Source organism: Balaenoptera ricei, chromosome 19 (genome assembly GCF_028023285.1).
Source record: "Balaenoptera ricei isolate mBalRic1 chromosome 19, mBalRic1.hap2, whole genome shotgun sequence".
In the NCBI taxonomy this organism is placed as follows: domain Eukaryota; kingdom Metazoa; phylum Chordata; class Mammalia; order Artiodactyla; family Balaenopteridae; genus Balaenoptera; species Balaenoptera ricei.
The window spans coordinates 9,195,661-9,212,257 of NC_082657.1; the positions used below are offsets into that span (position 1 = coordinate 9,195,661).

A 16,597-nucleotide genomic window follows, 5' to 3' on the forward strand; every position below is an offset into this window, starting at 1 on the left:
AACGCCCCCCTTCTCTCCCTGCCCCACGCCTGGGCCTACATGGAGTGGGAAGGAAAGGAGACCCTGGGACGTGCCTGTGCAGAACGCCTCTGCCCTGCTGGGAGCTGCCAGAGGAGGAGACGCAAGTGCCTGACCCCTCGCTGCAGGCGCCCGGAGGAGTCCATTCCCTTCTCCCTTCTCTGCGGTGGCTGAATCACAGCAGTCGGATGTGCCCTCAGAGCTCTTCACGTGCCATTTCACTAGGTCCCCACAACCTCAAAAAGTGGGGAGCGGAACATGATGCACGCGTTAACAAAGGACGAGAGATGGAGGCAAGGGCTCGAGGAGCTTGCTCAGGGCCCAGCAGGATACAAATCAGAATTTGTATCCAGTCCCTTGTGACTCCCTCTGCTTGCTATGAGGCCTCTTTGCCTACCAGCCAGGGGTCCTTGGGCAAGTCCTGGCACCTCCCTGGGCCTCAGCCTCCCCTGTAAAGTGAGCCTGTCAGTAATGCCCACCTCCTGGCTTATCAAGGGCTGCACCCCAGTGCCTGGAACAGGGCCTGGGTCCTGTCAGGGCCCCATGAACACTTGAGGAAGGATGAAGGCCTGAGAAGTGCACACTCAGGTTAGGATTTCACTGTGGTGGTCGTCCGCCGGTCTGGACAAAGGGCACAGGTGGGCAGATGGCCACCAGGTGAGGCTGACAGGAGCCCAGCTATGGGTGCCATGCGGCCTCGTTGCCCTCTCATCCCTCTGGGCTCTGTGCAGCTTCCCCAGGTGGTGGTTTAGGGTTTCGCTCCAGCCTCAGACTTCCTTCCCCAGCCCCAGCCAGCCCCCGGATGTGGTGACAGATTCGCTACTGTGCCAACCTCAGCTACCCCCAACAGCCCTTTACCAGGAATGGGGGCTCATCGTGAGTTCCTCATCCCCACCCAGCCCTGCTGGTCGGGAGCCTAGGCGGCGGCGGCCCATCTCTGTTGGGATGCCTCTGGGGCTCAGCCAGGCCTTGGCCCCTCAGTGAAGCCAGTGGGTGGTAGCTGCTCGCATGGCAATCTTGGACAAGTCACTTTGCCTCTCTGAGGGTTCAGCTTCCTGTACGTAAACTAAATGGTAGCCACTCATTATTAGCTGGGGAGAAGAAATCAAGTCGGAATTGGTCCTGGAAGAGGTGTTTTATGACAGGCCTGGCACATAGTAGGGCCTCAATCCATACTTGCTGAATGACTAAATGAACAAACCCACCCACAAACACCTGAGTGCCTGAGATGCCCACCCCTTTATCTCAGCGCATTATAGCCACAGTCACCATTACTGAGCTTCTGCTGTGTTGTAGGCACCCTTAAACCATCTCATTAATCCCCACGAAGACCCTCTGGGGTCAGTCCTATTATTGTCCCATCTAAGAGACAGAGAAACAGGCTCAGAGGGGGGAGGTCACCAACCTAAAGTCACACAGAGACAGGCACGTGCACACTTCCCCAGGAGAACTATGTGCTCTCCATCTATGAAGTGGTGTGGATGTGTGGTCCTCCCTGGTCGCTATGGTCCTTCCAGGCACCCCCAGGCTTTTCTTTGGCTCTTCACCCTCCTAAACACTGGGGTGGAGTGGGGAGCTGATGGAAGGAAACTACACCCCTTCTCCACCTGCCCTGTGCCTGACTCTCTCCGCGCACGGGTAACCCAGCCCTGGCCCCTGCAGTTTGCTCCTGGCACTTTGGCCAAGGTCGCTGGAGACAGACCTGAGGCAAGGACCTCTGCCCATCTGGAGGTCTCGGTCTTCCCACCTGTGTAATGGGCTCGGGAGTGGGGGGAGGGGGCGGGCGTGGTGACGCCCTGGGAAGAGGCAGGCCCGGCCCGGAGAGCGGGCCAGACCTGACACCGCCTCCCACCCTTTCCCCAGCGGTGGGCGCCGGATGCAGGCCAGGCAGAACGGCCCCCTTCCTTAAAGGGCCAGACGCCTCCTCAGCCCCGGCCTCGCGACCTGTTGTGGGGGTGAGGGTGGCTTGCCCCTCCCTCTCCAGCTCAGGGAAAAGTCAGCTTTCCAGACTTGGGTGTGAGGTGGGAAGGAATCAGTCTCGCCTCCCTTCCCCGCATCTCCCACCCCCGGGTCCCCAGACCCGGGAGCAGGAGGTGCCACCCCCAACTCAGAGGTGCTAAGCCCGCCCTCCTCTTCCGCCCGCAGGCCCTCATCAGGCTCCGCCCTCTCGACGTCACCGAAGCCGGCGCCGATTGGCCGACTGAACTGTCACTCCGGACACTTCCTCCTGGGCCGCAGCCGCCGAATTAAACTTTGGAGTGGGAAAAAGAGCCATCGGCGCCCGGCGCCGGACGACCCTCCCTTCCCTCCCACCCCCCGCCACCCCACTGCCGCCGGTAACACCCCCTTCTCCGCGGCCCCCGACCGAATTTTTCTCCAACTTCCGAGACCCGTGAGATTCCCGCCTTAGCACCCCAGCCCTCGGAATCCCTCTGCCCATTCCCAGGCCAGCCGTCGGATCCCTGGGATCCATTCGATCCCCGACTCAGAGACTCCTGCTCTCCACCCCAAGATCTGGTGAATCCCTCGAGCTCCCTTCTTATATGGATCCTCTTCTTAGAGCCACTGGATTCTTGGCTCCACCTGCTCCCTTTCCAATCCCTTCTTTCTCCAGGGAGCCTTTGGATCCTGGGCTCTTCTGATCCCTGTGACCCCGGCCTACTAGATTTTCTTTTTTGATTTCTTGGAATCTCCCAATCTCTGGGCCCCCCAAACCATTAGATTTCTCCTTTCTGATCGTCTGTGATCCCTTAATCCCCGGGCGGGCGTCTGATCCACTAGCTTCCTTTTCTCTAACTTCCCAGGGTCCCACCATCCTCGAGTTCCCTCAACCTGCCAGGATTTTCTTCTCGGATCCCGATCCCCGCGCTCCTACCACCAGCTAACAAGATACCTCGGATCCAGGGACCTGAGCCTCCCTGCTCAGGCTCCTGCAGCCGGATCCCGGGTGGGCGCCGGGCGGCGGGTCCCGGGCCTCGCCCTATGGCCGCCGCCCCCTCCCATCCCGCCGGGCTCCCGGGCTCTCCCGGGCCGGGGTCTCCTCCGCCCTCTGGCAGCTTGGAACTGCAGGCGCCGCCACCGCTGCTGCCCCATGTCCCGGCGCCGGGCTCGGGGGTGTCCTTCCACATCCAGATCGGGCTGACCCGTGAGTTCGTGCTGTTGCCCACCGCCTCCGAGCTGGCCCACGTGAAGCAGCTGGCTTGCTCCATCGTTGACCAGAAGGTGAGGGCACAGGGTTCCCCCCATCTATCTTGAGGAGAGGTCTGGAAGAGGGTGGAGGCGCTGGCAGAGGCGATCTCCAGCCCAGTATAAGGAAGAGGGAGAGAAGGGGCATAAGCCTTGGGCGACTGAGGGGTGGGGGTGGGGCATTGGCCCCCAGTTGCCCCTCACTCCACTACTCCTTTGAGAGAGGCCTGGTCAGAGGCCCTAGAGGCCTCCCCAAATTGCATGTCCCTGCGTGTTGTTGTTTGCTGCAGACAGCATGGAGGAAGGGAGGGACCGGTGAGGTGTAGGAGCCGAGAGGAAGGGGCAGGTGGGAGCAACAGATGTCAGGGGACCTCCCTGTCCAGGCCTATCCCCGGCCTCCCATTTGGTGGAAACAGTAGAAATTGAAGCCAGGCTGGCCATGGCGATCAAGTGACATGTGTGGGTGCGGGTGCCTGCAGTAGCTGCCAGGGGCAAGTGAGGTCTCAGAGTCCAATCTCTGCCCTCCCCCAGGCTTGAGTGTGTGTGGAGGGGCAGGTGCGCCTCTTCACAATCCCCAGAGGCTCTGAGGTCTGTGTCCCCTCTCCTGATCAGTGTCTCCCCCCCCCCCGCCCCCAGTTCTGATGCTAGTCTGTTAAAACGAACCTTCCCCAATCCCACCCCACTCTTCACTTTGGACACCAGGGTCACTGGGGTTGGGGCCTGGGGGAGCACGGCAAGGGGAAATCAGGTGGGACGCAATGCTTGGATTCTAGAATGTTAAAAGTTAGAATTAAAAAAAAATTGGAATAGTGGGCTACTCTATTGTTGGAATTTTGGACTGTAAAAGTGTTAAAATGTTAGAATTCTAAATTGTTGGAATATGCAACTGCTAGGTAACTGAACTCCTCTGATATTAAAGTGTTCAAACATTAGAACCCGAGGTTGTTGAAATACTAAAACATTAAAATGTTGGAATATTTGATTCCATCGTTGTTAGACTCCTAGAGCATAAAAATGTTAGAATTCTGGAATGCTGGGTCGTTGAAATCCTTTCATGCTAAGATATTCAAATATTAGAATCCTAGTTTGGCAGATTCCTAGAACTTTAAAATATTAGACTACTACTAATCTAGGTTATTAAAATCCTAAAACTTATCATGATAATTTGTTGGAATCTAGAATGTATAATCCTATAATGTGAGCATGCTGGAATCCCAAAATACCCAAATTGTAGAATCTTCTTAGATTCCTGGGAATGAATTCTTTGGGCTGCAGACAAAACGTTAGGAACTGGGCCAACTCCCCCATTTTACAGACAAGGAAACTGAAGCTTAGAGAAAGACCTCCAAGGCAGTCAGGACCCTGGCAGTCCTGGCCACCTGTGGACCCTCTCCCAGCAACAAGAACAGATAGAGCTTCCTTTGCCACCTACCCCAAAACTAGCAGGCCCAGCTCGCACTCAGCCTGCTCCTTGGGAAAACAGGCTGGGGAGAGGGCAGATTGTCCCCTGGGTGAAATTCTTTATCCGGTGCTCAGGTCCTCAGCCTACCCCCTCAGGCCTCACCGCAGTTTTATTTTCTGCCCCCCCCCCCAACCCAGTCCAGGTGTGGTAGGGCCCCTTTCCTTCCTTCCAGTGGCTCCACCTGGGTGGTTTCACTTTCTGTTCTACCAGGTTTCATTTCCTGCCCCGCCTCCCCAAGCTGGGGACCAGGACACCTGGGTCCCTGAGGCACTGGGTGGGGGACACCGTGCCAGTTTCCAGCTCCCTTGAGCCCTAGCCTTTCCGCACCCCCTCCACCCCCCCCAAACTAGGAGTCCTAAATCCCCTCCTTCCAGATCGCCCAGCCCCAGTGCTGGGCCTGGAGCCAGGTAACAGGGACAACAATAGATCCAGGAAGGAAGCTGGGGGTGAGGGGGAGCGGGAGGTGGTGGGGAGATAAGGGAAGGGGTGCTCATGCAGCCCTACCCCCCTCCATCTCCAGAAGATTCTAGGTGCCCACGCTCCCAGAGCCACTCTCCCAAACTCTGGCCACCGCTCTCTCCCAGCACACCTGGGGCCCTGGCACCCTGCCCAGCTCAGCTCGAGCTGGGCTTGGGAGGGAGCGGGCAGGAAGCGAGGGGCTGCGGGGTCTCTGAGTTTCCGGGGGAAACAGCCGGCCCTGCCCTGGGAGGGTTCCAGACCGCTGCTTTGAGCTTTTCCGTCACCACCTCCCTCTCCCGCCCCTCAGTTCCCCGAGTGTGGCTTCTATGGCCTTTACGACAAGATCCTGCTCTTCAAACATGACCCCACGTCGGCCAACCTCCTGCAGTTGGTGCGCTCCGCCGGAGACATCCAGGAGGGCGACCTGGTGGAGGTGGTACTGTCGGGTGAGAGGCCGAGGCAGGCCTAGGGGCGCAGCCTCGAGCGGGGGCGGGGCATCGGGAGGAGGGGGAGGGGAGGTGGGCCCAGAAACTTAGTTCTTAAAGTTAGGGACCTGCGGTTCTAAGCCTTGGCTGCAAATTAGAATCACCGCGGGAGCTTTTTACAAACTACCGCTATGGAATGGGTAGGTGTGGTACCTGCACATTGTGGAATTCGCACAGCACTGAACATAAACCATCCACGGCAACGCGGATGAATCTCACACACCTAATGCTGAGGGACAGAAGCTAGACATCAGACTACATATTGTATCATTCCATTTACGAAGCACAAAGACAATTACGCTATTTTGTTAGAAGCCAAGAGAGTGGGTACCATTTTGGCAGCTGGAGTTGGGTGGGGGGGCACAATGGTTTAAACTTCCATTTATCCATCAGGATGCTGGTGACATGGGCATGTACAGTTTGACAATTCATTGAGCTGTGCATTTCTGATATGTCCTTTCCTAGACCTACGTTACACTTTGATGTAAAGTTAAAAATGTTTTGCTGCCTGTGCCTCCTCCCAGTGAAATGCTAAATTAAATCAGACTCTGCGGCGTGAGATGAAAGCCGGGTGCCTGTATTTTCAGCCAAAATCTAGTCCACCCACTGGCCATTCCCATTTGATGGATGGGCAAGCTCTCAGCACTTAGAGGACTCTTTGGCCCTTGGTTCCTTCAGGAGGGTGGGGTAGGGGGGTGGGAGGTACCTTACTCATGGCTGTATGTCCTCCCCTGCCCCCCACCCCCACCCGGAGTACTGCAATGCTCTGTAAAATTTGTTGGATGGATGGATGGATGACAATTAGAAGTTTGGATTAATGGGACTTCCCTGGTGGCGCAGTGGTTAAGAATCCTCCTGCCAATGCAGGGGACACCGGTTCGATCCCTGGTCCGGGAAGATCCCACATGCTGCAGAGCAACTGAGCCCTCGAGCCACAACTATTGAGCCCGCGGGCCTAAAGCCGGTGCTCCGCAAAAAGAGAAGTCACCGCAATGAGAAGCCCGCGCACTGCAACGAAGAGTAGCCCCCGCTCGCCGCAACTAGAGAAAGCCTGTGCGCAGCAATGAAGACCCAACGCAGCCAAAAATTAAAATAAATTAATTAATTTTAAAAAATAGAAATAAAAAAGTGTAAGCGGAACATTCATCAAAATAAATTTTTAAAAAAAGAACTATAAGGCGATACTATTATGATACTGGGCATGTTCTTCCCTAGATACCTGCATGGTCCAGACCCTTACCTTTTTCAGGTCTTTTGTCTTTTTTTTTGTTTTTTTTTTGGCAGGCGGATTCTTAACCACTGTGCCACAAGAGAAGCCCTATCTGTTTTTTTAATTAAGTTTTTTTAAATTGTGATGAAATATATGCAACATAAAATTACCATCTTAACCATATTCTAAGTCTAGTGTTCAGTAGTGTTAATTACATTCACAATGTTGTGTGACCAACCTCCAGAACTGTTTTCATCTTGCAAAACTAGAACTCTGTGCCCATTAAACAATTCCCCATTCCCCCTCCCCGGTCCCTGGCATAGGCACATAGGTGTTTTGGCCAATGGTGGAGCTGGGATTTGAACCCAGGTCGAATGAAATGTAGGATGCGAGTAAATGATTGAAGGAAAGATCAAACATTGCAGTTGAGAGGACTGTGTGAAACCTGGGAATGCGGAGGCTGAAATGGCCACCGCTGGTCCCGACTCAATCATCCGCCCCTCCCTGCTGCCTGCAGCTTCGGCCACCTTCGAGGACTTCCAGATCCGCCCGCACGCCCTCACGGTGCACTCCTACCGAGCGCCTGCCTTCTGCGACCACTGCGGAGAGATGCTCTTCGGCCTGGTGCGCCAGGGCCTCAAGTGTGACGGTGAGAGGCGGAGGGGCTGGAGGCGGGGCCAAGAGGTAGGGTGTGGGCGTGAGGGCGGGGCCGGGATGGAGCTCAGGGCCAGGAGGTGGGGCCTAAGAGGTGGGGTTCGGAGGGAGGGGTGAGCGCCCAGAGGCAGGGCTTGGGGGAGGAACTGGAGGTGGGAACAGGAGGCGGGGCTTGGGTGGAGGGAGGGGTCTGGGTGGGGCTCCGTTTGGGGGTGGGGACTGGGAGGTGGAGCTCCGAGGGAGTGGTAAGGGGCAGAGCTTTGGGGGAGAACAGGGGTGATGGGGAAGAGGGCGGAGCCTATATCAGTCAGGGATCAACAGGAGAAATGGAGTCTGTAGGGAGGCATATATTAAGGGATTTTTGGAAGGAATTGGCTTACAGGTTTGTGGGCGCTGGCCACTCTGAAATCTGCAGGGCGGGTCGTCAGGGAGAGCAGGCAGGAGATGAAGCTGCTCTCCAACTGGGAAGTCTCAGCTCGGCTCTTTCAGCCTTTCAACTGATTGAAACAGGCCCACCCAGATTAACTAGGATGATCTCTGTCACTTAAAGTCAACTGATTGTGGACTTGAATCACATCTCCAGATACCTTCGCAGCAACACGCAGATTATCGTTTGAGTAACTGGGGATGTGACACATAAAGCTGACTCTCAGAGTCCACCTCTTGGCAACTTGGCACTTCCGTCTGCTAGGGCTGTCCTAACAAAAGATCACGGGCTGGGTGGTGTAAACAAGATCTGGGTTCTGACAAGATATGGTTCCTGGTGAGGGCTCTCTTCCTAGCTTGCAGATGGCCACCATCTCCTCCTGTGCTCACATAGCACGTGGAGAGAGAGCGATTTTTCATGTCTCTTCCGTTTATAAGGACCCCAATCCCACTGATCAGGGCCCCATCCTTATGGCCTCATTTAACCTTAATTACCTCCTTAAAGGCCCCATCTCCAAATACAGTCACATTGAGGATTAGGGCTTCAACATATGAATTTGGGGAGAACACAAACATTCAGTCCATAACAGGCACCCATACACGTCTCCCTAAATCACACTTAAAAAAAATAAAGGAACACAGTGTGTTCCTTTGAGACAAGATGTCTCAAGGTTAAGCCCAAGTGTCAGGATCCGCAGGTTCACTGTTCCCGTCTTTGATGCTTCTGAGGGGGAATGCCGAGATCACGCCTCCCCTGCAGAGGAAGGCCGCACACCCGCCTTGGCTCTGCTCTTCACACAGCGGATGAAGACCATCCATTATATGATGACGACCTGCATCTCTATTGTTGCTCAGTGTGCCCCACTATTAAAGGCGTATTCTCAGGTGTTCCATTGCCTAAGGATCTCCAGCTCTGTGGCTGTCATTCTCCTATAGAAATCCGGAGTCCCTGATACCTTGTGTTCCAGATGACCCACAGCATCGACTAGGGTTGTTATCATGCAGCCCTAAATATACTTGTGGAGGACTTCCCTGGTGGTCCAGCGGTTAAGACTTTGTGCTTCCACTGCAGGGGGCGCGGGTTCGATCCCTAGTCAGGGAACTAAGATCCCCACATGCCGCACGGCACGGAAAAAAAAAGTTAAATACACTTGTGGCATTATTTAAGGACTCTAGGGATAATAGCTGTATCAGGCCTGCAAAAAACCAGTTTACTGCATTCAAAGCTGCTATCAATATTGCCATCGTCCACATGCCATATCCAACTCTTGAAGTCTTGGTTTATGTAACCGTTGTCATGGAGCAACCCTGGTATCACTAAGTTCTAATGGCCATTCTCCGAATGGACTTCATCGGCCCAGCATCACAGATGATGGTCCAAGTTCATAGGGTTCCAAAAGAGGCCCAGATGCCTGTACTTTATGCCATTGACACCTTCCTACGGGAGTTTGGTTCTACCTTGATACTCATAACAGGACCCATAGATGAGATTCTGAAATTCTGTGAAGCATGTGAGTGATTAAAGGCCAAAACTGGGACATGGTTCCTGTGCGCAATTTGCCATCCTGAAACTCTCCTCGTAACACCAACAGCAATCCCCAGGCTTGCCTCTGCAGCGTGACATTGTGCATTTGAGACAGTGCCTATGATGAGGAATTACTGCGCAGGAAAGTCTATAACAGGCCGGCTGCCAGAAGACAGGCTTCATAAAATGTCCGAAGGAAGCTTCCAAAGGCTGGAGGAACATTCTTTACTCCAGAAAGAGATCCTGGAATCATTTGGAATCACCAGAGATGTATGGAGAAGCGTTCAGGAAGTCCAGTAGGAAATGACAAGCTGAGCCTGACTCTTTCATGGTCAAGGATTAAAAATAGAAAAGAAAAGAAAGAACAAAGTCACACTTCCACATGATATGATACAACCATCCCGAGTACAACTGAAAATGCTCTCTTTCCCCATAAGACGATGTCCTTGTGTGATATTCCCTCTTCTCCTTTGACATTCCGTAACAAATATCACGGTATAAAGTTAATTATTATTAATATCTTATGTTAGATGATAAGGGGGTAGAAGAGGGAAGAAAACAAAAATATTTGGTGTACGCACATATTCATAACAAAGTAAGGAAGAAATACTATGACTGTCCTCAAGGCTGCAACTGGTCACGTGGCTGTGGCTTCCTTCTCTTCCTTCTCCACTGCCTGGTCCATATTCCCTTTGCCCTCAGCCAGCACCTCACCTGCTCATGGTGTTTTGTCTGTTGGGGTGGCCCAAAACTTTATTCCTTTTTTTTTTTTTTTTTTTTTTGGCTTCACCGAGTGGCTTGTGGGATCTCAGTTCCCCGCCCAGAGATTGAACCCGCGCCCTAGGCAGTGAAAGCGCGGAGTCCTAACCACTGGACCACCAGGGAGTTCCCCAAACCTTTATTCCTGAAGGCTCTCAGCCATTAGCAGTTCTGCCTGAATTGGGTTTTGTAGTTTTCCGCTGATGTTAATTACACTAGGAAGAGGCATCCTGAGGGACCTGCTGTGTTACAGATCTTCAGAAAAGGAGAAGGTGGCGGGGGTGGGGGTGGGGAGCTGAGCTTTAGTGCCCACGTCAGGTGGAGGCTATGTCTCTGACCGTCGAGCGCCCCACACAGGCTGCGGACTGAACTACCACAAACGCTGCGCCTTCAGCATCCCCAACAACTGCAGTGGGGCCCGCAAGCGACGCCTGTCGTCCACGTCTCTGGCCAGTGGCCATTCGGTGCGCCTCGGCACCTCTGAGTCCCTGCTCAGCATGGCTGATGAGCTGGTGAGCGGCTGGGGGAGTGGGGAGGGGTGGGGAGGGGTGGGGGTTGGGGGTTGATGAGGCCCAGGTGCAGGGGCGACGTGCTGAGGTGTCCCTTTCCACCTTGCCATCTGACAGAGCCGTAGCACCACCGAGCTCATCCCTCGCCGCCCCCCGTCCTCGTCCTCCTCATCTTCTGCCTCATCCTACACCGGTCGCCCGATCGAGCTGGACAAGATGCTGCTGTCCAAGGTCAAGGTGCCACACACCTTCCTCATCCACAGCTACACGCGGCCCACCGTCTGCCAGGCTTGCAAGAAACTGCTCAAGGGCCTCTTTCGCCAGGGCCTGCAGTGCAAAGGTCAGCGGGGGCCCCCCACGCTGGGGGGTGGTGAGGGACAGAGTCAGAACACCCCCCATCACACAGACACACTCAGAGGCTGGGCTTGTGGCAGGAAACAAAAATCTCTGTTCTGATCCTTAGAAGCGCAGGGCCTTGGAAAGGGAGTGCCCTGAATCCTGAAGTTCTAGAACCTTTGGAATTCTGGAATCCTAGAACCTCAGTCATTAGAAACTTGGAATCCTAGCACCTAAGAAATCTAGAATCATATGGTGCTTAGCATGGAATTCTAAAACCGTAGAACTTGAGAATTCTTGAATCAGAGAACCTTAGAAACATAAGTTTCAAGAATTCTAGATCATAGGATTCAGCAAAAAGAATCATAGAACTTTAGACTCATAAATATTAGAACTATCAAATTATAGATTCTCAGAATGTTAAAACTTTAAAACCATAAGAATTGAGAAGAAACTTGGACATCAAACTCTGCAGTCTTAGAAATCTAGAATCATAAGAACCTTAGCAAAATAAGTTTTCATACAATTCCAGGATCTTTGATGTATAGCAGCCCAGAACCTCAGAGTCTTCAAACTTCTCAACCAAGCACTGGTTCTCAACCAAGGACAGTTTTGCCCAAGGGGGGATGTTTGGCAATGTCTGGAAACATTTTTGTTTGTCATGTGGGGCTGGTGCTACTGGCATCAGGTGGGTAGAGGTCAGGGATGCTGCTAAAAATCCTATGATGTTCGGAAGAGTCCGCCACAACAAGGAATTTTCCAGCCCAAAATGTTCATAGTGCCAAAGGTTGAGAAACCCCGCCCTCAAAAGCCTGAAGTCTAGAATCATAGAATGTTACATGCGATTACATTCTATAATTGTAGAAAGCTAGGGTGATGGATATTTACACTGTTAGAATTTTAGACCCTTACAGTACTAGGGCTATCAAGCCACAGACACTTCATCTGGCCCTCCTCTATTTAATCAAGCCTCTCCATAGTTGGGGACTGTGGCTTAAAGGAGGGATGACCAGGGAAGGGTCATTTAGCTTTCCTGCCCCAAAAAGCAATAGCAAATTCTTTTGAGACTGGGGGCTAGGGGTCAAGGGTCAACCCTTAGAGGTGACCTCTCTTCCCCCTCCCACCCGTCTCCATGTTCCCTGTCCTCCTACCAGATTGCAAGTTCAACTGTCACAAACGCTGCGCCACCCGAGTCCCTAATGACTGTTTGGGGGAGGCACTCATCAACGGAGGTAAGAGGCTGGGGGCTGAGCGGGAAAGGGCAGCAGGATTGGGTTCCGGAGGCCCCTCTGATGCCCCTGTCCTCCCAGATGTGCCGATGGAGGAGGCCACTGATTTCAGCGAGGCTGACAAGAGCTCCCTCATGGATGAGTCAGATGACTCGGGTTTCGTCCCGGGCTCCCACTCAGAAAATGCTCTCCATGCCAGCGAGGAGGAGGAAGGCGAGGGAGGCAAGGCCCAGAGGTACCCAGGGCCCTCTCCAGCGAAGGCCCTTCTCCGTCCCTACAATGGGTTGACATCACCCCGTTTTTATAAATTTCCCAGGTTCCTGAGGCGAACTTTTTCAAGCATCCAAACTTTATTTTTTTTAACCTAACCTTTTTTCCTGATTTACATTTTTAACAAGTTTTAATGGAAGCCTATTTTAACTTATATTGTTTTTCTTTTATTGGAACTGGTAATACAGTCACTCAAAACGTATATAGTCAACCCCTCCCACTTCCCTGCCTCTCAGCTGCCCAGCCCCTCTCCCCAGAGGATGACAGTGGGATTAGGTTCTGGTGGGTCCTTCCAGAAACAGTCCATATGGCAAAGTGACAGTACAAAGGGTGAGAATATGGACTCTGGAACCAGACTGCTGTATGGCCTTAGGCAAGAGATTAACCTCTCTGGGTCTCAGTTTTCTCATCAGTAAAATGGGGATAAAGTAGTACCTACTGTATAGGGTTGTTGCGAGAATGAAATGAATTAATGTAAATAAAGTATGTAAAACAGTACCTGGTATACAGTAAGTGTTAGTTTAACTCTTATCCCAGAGCCCTAAATCTTAAAAAGGAAGGGAAAATATCCATTTTCTTTCAACCATTTTGGCCTTGGATTGATTTGTATGGCCTTTAAACAAGTTCTTTCTCCTTTTGGTGCCTCAGTGTTCCCGTCTGTAAAATGGGGAAAGGAAAATATTCCCAACGAACTGACAGGGAGTGGCTTTCTTCTGGCATGGAAGCTCTGAAAAATAATAACTTTTACTTAATTACACATTTTAAATTAGAAATGGAATTAATCTTCAGCTTCACTAGAATGTGAGTTCAAGTGCTCGAGGGCAAGGATATTTATCCTCCTCCCAAGTGCCTAGGACAAGGCCTGGCTTCCTCCATGGATGACTGTTTATCGAGGTGGCAGGAAAGCAGCAGGGCTAAAAGCACAGGGCACTGGAGGCTGAGAGATGGATCCCAGCTCCATCACTTAAACTGCTGGTCCTTTCTCTGCCTGCCTCGGTTTCCTCCTGGAGACTGAGGACATGCCTTACAGAGTGTGCAAATTCTATTTGATCATGCAGGGAAAGTGCTTGCCAGGTTATAAGTGCTCAGAAAATGGAAAAGGAGTTCTCCCTAGTATTTGAATCTTGAATCTCTAAAGTGGGAAGGGTGAGAGATGATCCATTTGGAGGTATGAGAAGAAAATATTTGCATTTCCATTTCTCTATTTTTAATCTCATCCTTTGAACCTTTTCACTTTTTTTCATGTTTTAGAAAAAATTTTTTTAATTGAAGTATGGTTGATTTACAGTGTTGTGTTAGTTTCAAGTGTACAGCAAAGTGATTCAGTATATATATATATATATATATAGAGAGAGAGAGAGAGAGAGGGAAGAATATATGTATTCTTTTTCAGATTCTTTTCCATTTTAGGTTATTATAAGATACTGATAACTGCTATCAAAAATAAAATTAGAAAGGAAATGAGAGGGGATAGAAAATGGGGACAGGCTATCTTACTTAGGGTCGTTAAAGGAGCCCTCTGTGAGGAAATATTGTAGCTTTAAAGAGATCTGAGGGAGGGGAGGGAAGGAGTGGTGTGGAAGATATCTGGGGGAAGAGGCTACCAAGCAGATGGAACAGCAAGTGCAAAGGCCCTGAGGTAGAACCAAGAATGTTGCAGGAGTAGCAAGGAACCTGGGATGGCTGAAGCAGGGAGAGTGATGGGAAGAGGATGGGAAGTGAGGCCAGAGGGGGGACGGGTATTCAGGTCACAGTGGTCACCGAGAGTTTCTTACTAGTGCCACCTGGCCCTAGCCACCTGGAACTTCAGAATCCCTTTCTCCCAGGTCTTTCCTGGGAGTGTTTAGTAATAGGCTATCAGAGTTGGACCTTGAAGGACTTGGGAGGGGAGGGCTGTTGGGAGAGGCAGCCTATTTCACAGATGAGGAAACCGAGTCTCAGAGAGGCAAAGAGAAGTGGCCGAGGCCTCTCAAGTCCAGGTCTAGCGCAGGGATCAAGAGGTTGTCGGTTCTGAAGTTGGGCAAGTCACTTAATTTCTCTCAGCCTTCATTTCCTCACTGTCCTAATAGCACGTGCACAGATGAGAGAAATGAGGCACAAGAGAGGTTGAGTCACTTGCCCAATGTCACACAGCTGGCTCCACAATCAATGGGCTCAGTACTAATTAGCACTTATTGGAGGCCCACTGTGTGCCAAGTACTGTGCTAAGCTCCTAAGAAAGGCTTCACTTCTCACAGCAACCCCTTTGGGTGGAGAAACTGAGGCACGAAGTGGTTAAGGTAATTTGCCAGGCAGCCTGGCTTCGGAACGCAGCCTCTTAACGTGGGCCTCTCAAGAGTCCCCTTCCTCATTATGGGAAATCTGGAAACCACAAAGGAAAAAAGTGTGGCCAGAAAACCCCCTGGCTGCCCAGAGATGCACCCGCCCCGTCCCCCCCCCACCCCGCCCGCACCGGCCCCTACCACCACCCGCCGCGGCCCCAGGCACTACGGCTATTTTCTGCTTGTAACCTCTCACCCTTTCCTCTCCCCCACCCTCAGCTCCCTGGGGTACATCCCCCTAATGAGGGTGGTGCAGTCAGTGCGACACACAACACGGAAATCCAGCACGACGCTTCGTGAGGGTTGGGTGGTTCATTACAGCAACAAGGACACGCTGGTGAGTGGGTGGGGCGGGGTCAGGTGGGTGGGGCTAGAGTTGGGGAGGGCGGGGTTTGAGGGGGCGGAGCTGGTTGGGGTTTGGAGTGGGCGGGGTCATGCTGAAGGCTGAGGTAGAATTAGAGGGGTGGCTATAGGGATGAAGGGGGAGGGACAGGATTTAGGGGAGGGGCGGGACTAAGGCAAGGTCAGGGGCGGGGCGGGGGTTGGCTGGGATTAGAGTCAGAGCCCTAGCAGCATGGGGGGCAGACAACCTCAGTCTCTCAAGCACCTCTCCCAACAGAGGAAGCGACACTATTGGCGCCTGGATTGCAAGTGCATCACGCTCTTCCAGAACAACACGACCAACAGATACTACAAGGTGGGCCTTCTGGCTCCCAGATCCCCCAGACCTCTCCTCTTTGTCCGCTATCTTCTCCCCTCCTCTCCCAGTTGCTTCAGGCAAACACCTGCGAATCACACTCTCTGCCCACCCCCTGCTTGCCCGCTTCCATCCCATCAGCAAGTGTCGCCCACCTGGACGCCCTTCCCCGTGTTTGATCTCAGCTCCATCACTTTCCAGCTAGGGGATCCTGGCAAGTTACCTCACCTCTCTGCACCCCACGTGTCTCACCTGTAAAAGGCCTCAAAGAATAGTCCTCGCCTCAGGGCTGATGCCAGAATTCAAAGAGATAACCTACGTGGAGCAATTAGTTTAGGGCCAGGCGTATGTTAAGCTCCGTTAAACTCCCAGTAACTATAAGGGTGCTATCATTATAACTTTATAATTAATTTATTGAATTCTTTCTTTGTACTCATTCATCACCGCCTCCCATGCCAGCGCTGCATCCCAGCCAGTCTCCTCCGCGGTCCTTCTTCTGCCCTTGTCCTCAGTCTTTTCCCACGCAGCAGCCAGAGGAGTCCATTAAAACCATCACAACCTTCCAATGGCTCCCACTGCCCTTGGAATAAAACCCAGACACCTCGCTGTTTACCTGCTCTGGAGCATCTTCCTTACCCTTCCCATGGCTGCTTCCTTCTCATCCTTCCCGTCTTCCTCAAGCCACGCTATCTAAAATACCATCCCCACCACAACGTCTCTGTCTCCTGGTTTTATTGGCTACCTAAGTCTGTCTCTCCTTCTCACTCTTTCCTTCTTTTCTTCCTCCCTTCCTTTGTCTTTCAACATTTTTCAAAGCACACTCTTTTTCCTCCCCATAGACCCGGCACCCTCTCTCCTCCCAGGGCCCCCTCTGCCTCCTTCCTGGTCTCCTATGTCAGTCCCATCCTCTCCCATCCACCCTCCACACACAGCCAGAGAGAACTGCTCCCCGCCTTGCCCTAAACCCTTCTGTGGCTCCCCAAGGCCCTGGAGACAAAGCTCAGGCTCCTCCCTGTGGCCCATGAGGCCCTGCAGGCCTGGCCCTAGCCTG

General features: G+C 52.6%; 1 protein-coding gene across 3 annotated transcripts in view; it reads left to right on the forward strand.

The window, feature by feature from the left end:
- Positions 1-2,050: 2,050 nt before the first annotated feature.
- PRKD2 (protein kinase D2) overlaps positions 2,051-16,597 on the forward strand; it is a 31,009-nt gene continuing 16,462 nt past the window's right edge. The window contains exons 1-10 of one of the 3 annotated variants that reach the window (XM_059906150.1): positions 2,051-2,535; positions 2,823-3,240; positions 5,433-5,571; positions 7,338-7,469; positions 10,542-10,696; positions 10,811-11,033; positions 12,184-12,261; positions 12,340-12,493; positions 15,069-15,186; positions 15,469-15,546. In XM_059906150.1, the coding sequence (XP_059762133.1) occupies positions 3,001-3,240; positions 5,433-5,571; positions 7,338-7,469; positions 10,542-10,696; positions 10,811-11,033; positions 12,184-12,261; positions 12,340-12,493; positions 15,069-15,186; positions 15,469-15,546 (1,317 nt within the window). In that variant the 5' untranslated portion in view covers positions 2,051-2,535; positions 2,823-3,000. Of the gene's footprint in view, positions 3,241-5,432; positions 5,572-7,337; positions 7,470-10,541; positions 10,697-10,810; positions 11,034-12,183; positions 12,262-12,339; positions 12,494-15,068; positions 15,187-15,468; positions 15,547-16,597 lie in introns of all 3 variants that reach the window. The other 2 variants (XM_059906151.1, XM_059906149.1) reach the window with 2 other exon arrangements.